The 10,141-nt window shown below is 38.3% G+C and overlaps 1 protein-coding gene across 1 annotated transcript; it reads left to right on the top strand.

Moving 5' to 3' along the window:
* Positions 1 to 4,824: 4,824 nt before the first annotated feature.
* On the top strand, positions 4,825 to 6,981 carry rxfp3 (relaxin family peptide receptor 3). Its single transcript, XM_014006447.1, has one exon. It carries the CDS (start codon positions 5,284 to 5,286, stop codon positions 6,505 to 6,507), a length of 1,224 nt encoding a protein of 407 aa, XP_013861901.1. The 5' UTR covers positions 4,825 to 5,283; the 3' UTR covers positions 6,508 to 6,981.
* The last annotated feature ends 3,160 nt before the right edge of the window (positions 6,982 to 10,141 follow it).

The following is a 10,141-nucleotide window of genomic DNA, read 5'->3' as shown; positions in this document are numbered from 1 at the left end:
ATATATATACAGTATATGAAGGCTGCCCAAACATTTTCTCCAAAATGAAAATCTATCTGAGGGCTGCAGCTGAATGCAATAATATAATTCATGAAATACAAATACTCCTTAAGTACAGTACTTTTATTTAAATGATGATGTCCTGCTGGAGTGTGACATAATTTGTTTGTGTACAAACTTATACGTAGCGGTGGGCACCGTTCCCCTAAAGCACTAAAGCACTAATAGGGGAACTCATTTCCTGACTAGTGCTTTAGGGCTTTTGCTAATTTAAAAATACATTAATGGATTAGCACTTGCTAAACTTATAGGCTAAATTTAGAATCACTAATTGAGGTCTATAAATGTTATTGATAAGCATTAATGTTAACAGCTGATGGTGAAAGCTGTCACACATTTTGTTCATATGTGTGTCACTTATCCACCAGGTGACAGTAAATGAACCCAAATACAGCTGTGGAATGTCAATTATAAAAATTTAGAGAGCAACATGACAACATGTGACTCATGTTGTCTGTTGAAAAAATTCATGGGTTGACTGGGTTATTTTAGTGCTTTAGAATTAGCTTTTGCTAAATATATATGGTGAATTAGTGCTTTAGAATTAGGGGACCTAAATATTTGAGTTAGTGCTTTAGGGCTAGTGGAACTAATTTTTAGATTAGTGCTGCCCACCACTGATGATACGGCATCAGAATATTATATTCTTATACTTCTCATTCAACCACAATTAAATTCACTCTCTCCAGGAGGCACAATTTATATGGATAATATTTATTTTTTTACAATAACAAGCTGGAGTGAAAACAAGCAAGAATGAAATAAAAGTAATGACTTTCTACTTCTTGCCTCTTTTTTAAAATGAAAGGAGTATGTAATTGTGCAAAAAATGTAAGAAGTAGAAGTAAAAATTAGGCTGACAATAATTACTCAAGTAAAGTACAGATACCCTAAAACCAGGTGGCATTTTTACCACTTGCACAAAATGGCTCGTCTCAATGTGAACATGTTACTTTAGTTAAACTAATATATACAGTATATGTAACTATAACTTGCCACTTTTGAAGGAGGTTGGATCTGAGAATGCAGACTGACTTGAAGAGCTCAAAATAAATAAAATTTAATCAAACAAACAAACAAATGAATAAATAAATTAAACTATTGTCATGTCTACTTACAAAGAAAAACTCGTGGTGAACATGGAGAGCCACACATTGCATTGATAATACACTCTGCTGGAGTGAAGACTGAAGGACTACATAATGTAGATTGGGCAAATGAGGAGGTGGCTGCAGCCGATGCTAATAGAAACGGAGAACAGATGGGCGCGGCAGGCTGATTATGCAAAAACATATGTTAGCTACGGTATACTGTTTATTAGGGAACTAGTTTCTGTTTTTCCTCTTGGTCACAACTTGGTCCAGCCCTTAAAAGTCTTGGTCTTGTCTTGATCTCAACACTCTGGTCTTGGTTTTGACTTGGTCTCAGGTTAGGTGATCTTGACAACAGTACAACTTGCCTAAAGGATAAATGAAGAGTAACAGTGAGGTGAGAACCATCATGACCAGAGTCCAGTTAGTGTAGCAGAGCATCGTGGTGCTGCTGATATAAAAGTCTGAGACCCTGACTTCAGAATACAAAACTGTTTGCAAAAAAAAAAAAAAAAAGCCTGACGTTTAGTTTATCAGTGTACCAATTTGAGAGGTTGGAAGATGCAGACTTACATAAGGGACTTGAGTAAAATGAAACACTCATTTATTAAGTAAAGAAAAACCACAGACTGACGTGATTGCAAACAACTTTCAACAACAAACTGGTGAGTGAACGGAGACAAGAAGGAATGAGTGGGGCTGATAAGGGGATGGAGACAGCTGAGCCTAATGAAACGGGGGTGTATGAGTGTGTGTGACAGGACTAAGGAGTAGGAAACAGACTGAGGAGGGAATGACTGATGGCTCAGAGGAAACAAAGAAAAACAAACAGAGCACAAAGAAAACACAGAAACCAAACTTTCTAAGAAACAAACAAGAAAATGAATCTCAGAGCAGAAAACTATGAAAAACTCCAGCTCATGATATTCAAAGCTGAAGCAAGAGCACACACTGCACACATTGCAGAAAACCTTAAATAGACACAAAACAAATCAAAACTTGTTCTAATACACATGTAGAAAATACGTAACAAAAACATAAAGTTAGACATCCTGACAAACATAAATTCAGTGGAATCAGTGTTTTTTAAAGCAGCTCAAAACTCATCTTTTCAGATGGGCCTTTGTGTCATTTCACTGACTTTATGCTTGTTTTAACCATAAATTAAGCACTTTGTTGTTTTAAATATAAAAAAGATATGATAGAATCAAAGTTTTAGTTACTTTCATATAAAACAGGGCAGCTAAAGCCTCACTGATTGCAGCTTTTAGTGTTTTTATGTAAAATTTAATGTTTTAAAGTTTAAAACAATTTGTCTTAAGTAAAGTACAAAAAAGACTAATTTACAGCGCAAACATGTTTAAGTGAGCAGAACAAACTGAACAATAAAATAAAAAAACATTTAAAGCTAATAATTTAACAATCAAGACATTTTCTAGACCCTTAAAAACAGATTTTTGCCGTAGCTGTTGTCTGTGTATGTCTATGTTTTATTGACTTGGAAGATCAAATGAAAATGAAAATAAATGACATTTAAAGCAGTTTATTTTGAAAAAAAAAAACTGTTGCATCAAAACATTTAATAAGATTTCCAACAAGCTGTCAGCTAATATTTAAAATTAAACAATAAACTCTGGCACAACTCAAACTTTCAGGTGAAAATCTTCGTCAAATGAGAGGAGGTCATATTCTAATGATGTTCTCAAATAAATCACATTTTTATAGAATGAACAAGAACACTTAAAGCAGTTAAAGCAATCATTTTTATTTGAGCTGAACAAAACGTACAATATAAAAATTGTTGTTCTTGCAACATCAAAATGTCTGCTTGGACAATAAATCATAGGCTTTTATATTTCAAGTACCTTCCATTAATGTGTCTTATGTCAATAATAGTTTTATTAGTCAATGAAATGGACTCTGACTGCCCTGAGACACTTCTGGTTCAGATGAAAATAAAGAGATGATGTTTTGTCAGAACAGAGCAGAAAAAAAAAAACAGGTGAGGATAATCCAGCTTTTTGTAGTGGATATTATTACAACATTCAACAAAATCATGTTTTTATTTCACCAGACAGCCCTGATTTTAATACATAGTGTTCCACATTTATCAATGTCAAAACTACCCAAACTGCAAATTCAATATAAACACATTTTAGAAAGTGCTCCGAGGACATTTCTACTTCACCAAAGATGCTATCATTGACAGTTTAATACTTTTAAAAAACTTTTCTTATGTCTTTCCATTATAATAATAAACAACAATAAAAATTATAGCTATTGGATATTTACGGTTGTCACTGTTCTTACTGCAAATAACAAAAAAAAAATGCTCAAAAATACAGTATTTATATCATGAATAAAAACATACAAAAATTGGTATTTCTATCCTTATCAGGACCTTGTATTAAGCCTCACCCTGACCCTTACTTAAACCAGGGGTGTCAAATTCATTTTCACATTATGATTGCACTCCAAGGACCAGTTGCAATCATAAATGTTGCACATTTCATGTTTAACTTCAACTAACCCCAAAACATCACGTTCCTCATCTCATCGCTACAGCTAAACACCACTGATAAACAATTGAGTTCTGTGCAGTATTTCATGCACAGAAACAATGTTTTAACACGTGAAATTTGTGTTTCATACTGATGTCTTTTAACACACTGAAAAGTAATGTAAACATGGTAGACTAAATGTGAAAGAAATAAAACAGAATTACTATTAAAAATAAAAGCAAGAGACACTTTTTGTGGTGAGTATTCACCACCAACAGGGAATTCCCACCTGAGGGGTCATTCCTGTTTAAATTTCAGACTTGCAAGTGGGAAATTCCCACTTCCCAATACAGCTGTCAGTGAAAATGCAGCTAAAAGGAGATTTACATTTATATTTTTATTATATTTCGCCTGCTGAGTTACTTTGTGAAACTTCACCTATATTGGTGAGATGATCATTTTACGAGTAACATATTCAACATGCATTATGAGAGATGTAGTTCATGGCCAATGCTGGATTTAAATCAGCTTATTAATATGTTTATATATCTTTGAAGCTCTTGCAGGCAACATAAAATGTCATGCACAGCCACATTTGGCCCATGGATCTTAGGTTTGACATGATTTAACCATATTCAGAACACCCTAACCCCCCTCTACTCGTACCCCGAATACTGGGATTATGCTAGGTCTTTGGTCCCCAAAAGGACCTGTGCCTGGTTTTGACAAGTTAGTTATACCAGAAAAGATCTCTTAAAAGATAAAAAAAATTCACAAAAACACACGTCCTTGATGATGTAAATAAACCACACCTAAACTGAAGCTGGGAAGATTAAAAGGACGTCCTCTGCCAGATTTGGAAAACAGCTGCATCAGATTGTTGACATAAATAAATGAGCTAAAAAATGATTAAATAGATAAGTAATTTCACTCATAAATGAAAATTATATGAGAAAAAAGTTGTCTAACAAAGTTGGTCAGATGTATATGTTTTATACAGCTGGTTAAATAAGCAAGAAGCAATTTTGAATAGTTCTGAATTGACAGTAAAGATCTAATTTCATCACTTCCAGCTTTCGTTCAGTCTGTATGACATAACGCACACATGCGTGTACATGTGCGCGCGCGTGGCAAACGCTCGAGATGACAGGAGGGAGGAAGGAGATTAGGAGAGAGAGGCAGATTCTAACATAAAGTGTTTATTAAATGCTTCACTATGAAAGTTTCTGGTTTTATATCGTTTTAATCCAGATGAAATGAGTTTTAAGGCTGTTATTCTTCTCCTCGTGGCGCCTGATCAGTACCAAGGACAGCGCCGGAATGCGCCGGAGCGCTGCGTCAGGACGCGTCTGCTTTTTGTTGGACACATTTAGAAAAGAAAAGGGGAAAAAAAGAAAATCTGAGAGGATCAAAACAACCCGATGATCATCTCTGTTTTCAACCTTTGGATTCAAAACAACCAGCTGCGTGTTGTTTTTCCTGATTTTATAACCAACGTGGAGTTTTGGCGCAAGAGCCGAGGATTTTTTATTTTATTTTATTTATTTTTTTGTTTTCGGTTCTCTTCTAAAGGACCAGGACATGACTTCACTGAACATTTTTTGGGATAAAAAGATACATTAAAAAACAAAATGTCTGGAGAATTTGAAGACACTAATGAGGACAGCGCCTCCGGGTCGGTTCTCAACTTCAGCTGCGTTTTCAACACCACCAACTGCTCTCACCGCGCGCTCCACATGTCGGACTCTGGCAGGACGGACTCTGTGGGGGACGGCGCGGCTGTGGTCAGGATTACCATCTCTGTGGTCTACTCCCTGGTCTGCGCGCTGGGTCTGGTTGGGAACCTGCTGGTCTTGTACCTGATGAAGTCCAAACAGGTGTGGAGAAAATCCTCCATCAACATGTTCGTGACCAGCCTGGCGGTGACGGACTTCCAGTTCGTGCTGACCCTGCCGTTCTGGGCGGTGGAGAACGCGCTGGACTTCACCTGGCCCTTCGGCAAAGCTATGTGCAAGATCGTTTCCTACGTGACCGCCATGAACATGTACGCCAGCGTGTTTTTCCTCACGGCCATGAGCGTGGCGAGGTACTGCTCCCTCGCCTCGGCGCTCAAGGGCAGGCGGCGGCGCGCGCGCTGCTGCTCCCCGCGCTTCGTCTCCATCCTCATCTGGTTCGCCGCGGTCTCCGCAGCCCTGCCGCACGCCGTCTTCTCCACCACAGCCTCCGTGTCCAACGAGGACCTGTGTCTGGTCAAGTTTCCGGAAGCCAACGGGACGTCGCAGTTCTGGCTCGGCCTCTATCACTCCCAGAAGGTGCTGGTGGGCTTTTTGGTCCCTCTGGGTGTCATCTCTGCGTGCTACCTGCTGCTGCTGCGCTTCATCACCTCCAAGAACATCAACACCTCGAGCGCCAAGCGGCGCGCCAAGGTCACGAGGTCCGTCACCATCGTGGTGCTGTCCTTCTTCCTCTGCTGGCTGCCCAACCAGGCGCTGACCACCTGGGGCATCCTGGTCAAGCTCAACGCGGTCCACTTCACGTACGAGTATTACACCATGCAGGTGTACGTGTTCCCCGTGTCCGTGTGCCTCGCGCACTCCAACAGCTGCCTGAACCCCATCCTGTACTGCCTGATGCGGCGGGAGTTCAGGAAGGCGCTGAAGAACCTGTTCTGGCGCATGACCTCGCCGACCCTGACCACCATCAGGCCGATCACAGCCTCCACCAAGCCGGAGGTGGACGAGCAGGGCCACGCGCTGGTGGCTGGGAGCGCACCGGCGGCGCCCGCGGTGCTGTTTTACCCGCCGGGGGCTGCGATCTACAACGACAGGCGGGATCTGCCGCAGAACAGCACGTAGCTTCAGGACTCCTCACGTTGACTGTACCCTGCATGTTGGCCCTCCACACAGAAATCATATCCACACATGCATTCAGATGGCAATCAGAACTCATCCCAAAACTGACGAGGTCATATTTCTATTAAGCTGTTTGTTTAAAGATGTTTCAAAACCGTGACACCTGCTGGTCCTTGTCTTTGCTCGGAACAGGGGTCTCCAAGTTGTGGCTCTGAGGCCACATGTGGCAGTCAGTAGCTGTGACCCAAATAACTCAAAGTAACATGGAAATGATTCACATTTATACTTAGTTTAAAACTACAAGACACAGTTTTAGGAGGTTTTCTGTTCAGTTTTATGCAACACGAGAGTAAAACCTGATCAAACTGACAAATCAAGAAACAAAACATCCAAGTTTTGTATTTGTAGTTCCTTTTTGTCACTCATTGAGCCACAAGATGTAGAATTCTATCTTGAAATCCATAATAAAATGAAATTATTTTAATGGATTTGTGGCAAGTTTCTTGTGGGCACAAGAGAAAGTGCAGTTTTTTTTTTTTTTTTTTTTTTGTAAACGTATGAAGTCATTGAAACATGCTTTTAATTATGGTAAATAAAGGCTTGGATTTGATATTAACTTCATAGGTTTGTTTTTTTCTTTTCTTTCTTTTCTTTCTTGTCAAGGACATGTTGGAGCAATCAATAAAGTGCAATAAGAATCATCAAATAATAAATAATCAGTCTAATAAAGTAAACAGCTCTGTTTTTATATTAACTGAGTGACAAGAAACGATTAAAGAAATAAATTAATTTTTATGCTTGATTTAACTAAATACTGTATGTTTCAAAGTGAGACACTAAGTTTTCACAGATATAAAAAACTCGGTACTTTAATTAGTGTTTAAATTGGATCAAAAGGGATAAACACAAGAAATAAATTCTTTATAAAAGTTTGATGTTTTTTCATCATATTTTCAAACATCTGGAGCTGAATTTCCTGAAACAAAATCTCTTTTAAAATATGCCCTTTCTTGAGGAATGATCTTTACTTTAAGCTTCGGGTAGATATTGGAATTGTGAACAATTTTTTATTTTAGAGCAGAACTATCTCCAGAGTACTCAGGCTGCAGACCTCTGGCTCAGAATGACATTTATGGCTATTTTTTTTCATTTCCCCCTGATTAAGAATAAAAGGGAGCCTCAAAGAAAAATTTGGATCATAAGTTTGGGTTAAAAAGAAAAGGCGAGCTGAGCTGGACGATTAGAAAATAAGGTTAAACAAACTAAAATCCATTGCATCATTATATAAAGAAATGAATCTAATTAGGCATGCCTTCTTAATTTTGGTTATGATTTTTGAAAATGCTTCAGGAAAACAAAAACTCAAAATAAAATAATGACTTGTTTTAATTAAACCAGCAATGTGCAGAAATAAAAATAAACCATTTTGTTTAAGAGGTAAACAAAAGGCAGGATATTGTCACATTTTATTCATTTTATACAAACGTAATTATTTAAGAAAGATTAAGATTAGTTTGTTTTGCTGAGGAGTGGAGAAGGCAGACCCTCTGGTATCTGACTGAAGAAGGAATTTTTCACACTTCTGTTTGATTCGTTCACATCCATTCGTCAAAGGTCATCAGTGACCTTTACTAAACCTCAGGCAACTTAATCATAATCCATAAACAGCCCGTTGCTGCAGACAGGTTCCTCTGTTTAACAAAACTTTAGGACCCAAAGAGGCATCAGATTCTTTGCTGCCAGATTTCTGAAGTGAATCTTCTGAAACACCAACCAGTGTTGTCTTTCTGAGACAAGTGGAAACATAAATAAGTTAATTAAGACTAATAGATGTCCTGCAGGCTCAACACAATAACAAGCCTTCCATAATAAACATCTCATGTGTTATTTAATTAAGCAGCTAAAAGCTAAAAAAATAATTGTCTTTGAATGTGGAAACCAGCTAATCTGATTAGGAATAAATATCTGGAGAGCCAGAGGACCTGGCTAATTTGTCATGTGGGTGTTGAATGCAGCATCATCAGTCCGTGTGATGCATTTCATCTGTGGGTAAAACCCCACTTCAAGGGATGAAAACTACTTAAATCAAAATCAGGATTAAAAATTTCGATGCAACAGCGAGTATTCCCCCAAAGAGATTAACTATTTCATCCCCCTGCGGTGCTGATGAGGACTTTTTGATTCGTCACGAATGTCTGGAAACACTTTTGGAAAATGATCTGGATGTTATGTCTCTGTTCCACACACAACCCCGCGTCTCAGGAGGGGTGGGGGGTTGTTGCAGATTACAGGGAATAAACCCCCCAAAAAGCTGTGACGAGATGACACAGCGGAGTCAGAAGCTGCGGTTGTCGGGGTCTCAGTGGGCTTTAACAAGCTGTCAGAGTGGAATACGAGCTTTGGAAGGAGAACGATCAGTCGCCTGCTCGTATTTCAAAGCCTGGAGACACAGAGGTTCAGTATAATGAAGGGCAACGAAGCAGAACTTCACTGCCATGTTAAACGAGAAGAATCCTGGCCTGTAACTCACACCAACATCATTTTTCTTTCCATCTCATGGACAACATTTCCTGCCATGAAATAAATTTCCTAGTCAACTTTTTAGTCTGAAGTTACTCTGATTTCATTTTTGACAGCTCAAAGAAGCCACCCTGAACAATTTAAAAAGGACAAAGTGCTCCAGTTCGACTTTTTTATTATTCAAAAAATTCCATTACTTTGCGTAAACCTGTCAAAGCTTAATCGTTTGTCAAAACGCGAAGCAATAATGTGTTTTACTGGAGTACTTGAACTGCATAGTTCCTATGAAGTAACTGATAAAAGTACAAGAAACCTTCAAATCCAAAGTGTGAAATAAAATAAAAAGCTTTTGTTTTTATTTTTTCCAACAAACTGAAGAAGCTAAAATTAATAGAAATAGGTTGAATGGTTTAAATTTCTCAAACTGGCACTCTGTCAGTGTGCCCCAGGGCAGCTGTGGCTACAATGTAGCTTACCATCGTCAGTGTGTGAGTGTGTGGGTGACTGGGTGAATGACTGTAAGTGTGAAGCCCTTTGGGGTCGGGAGGGCCTTGATAAGTAAGTAAGTAAAGTTTTATTTATAAAGCGCCTTTCACAGAAATATATTCACAAGGTGCTGTACAATTATCATCAACAATGTAAAAATGGTGGAAAGACAAAATAAAACATAATAGAACATAATAAAACATAAACAACACAATGAAACACCAACCAAAACTAAAAGAATAGATTCTGAATTGTAACTCAGACACACGGTCGAGGCAGAACATGACAAGAGGTGAGTGATTATGTGTTGCAAGACTGTACAAATCAAATAAGAAAAACTGTTGAATTAAAAAAATGGGGGGAATTCAAGCCATGTACAATAATACAAAAACAACAGAGATGAGCTATATAAGTTCAGTCTATTTATCATTTAAAAAGAAAGAAAAAAACACTGGGGATGTTTGAAACGGGGACCTTCCTAAAACAACAGCTGTACTTTTTTAATGACACCTGGCTTTTATTGTACTTGAAACAAACAAAGATGAATATCGTGTCAATCTTTTCCCGGAAATTAATGTTTGCAACTTAGGTCTGTTTCAGTTTGCACCTTGTTTGTTAATAGTGCTGAATT

This window comes from Austrofundulus limnaeus, unplaced genomic scaffold (assembly GCF_001266775.1).
Source record: "Austrofundulus limnaeus strain Quisiro unplaced genomic scaffold, Austrofundulus_limnaeus-1.0 Scaffold36, whole genome shotgun sequence".
Lineage (NCBI taxonomy): Eukaryota > Metazoa > Chordata > Actinopteri > Cyprinodontiformes > Rivulidae > Austrofundulus > Austrofundulus limnaeus.
This window is presented reverse-complemented; position numbering and strand designations above follow the sequence as displayed.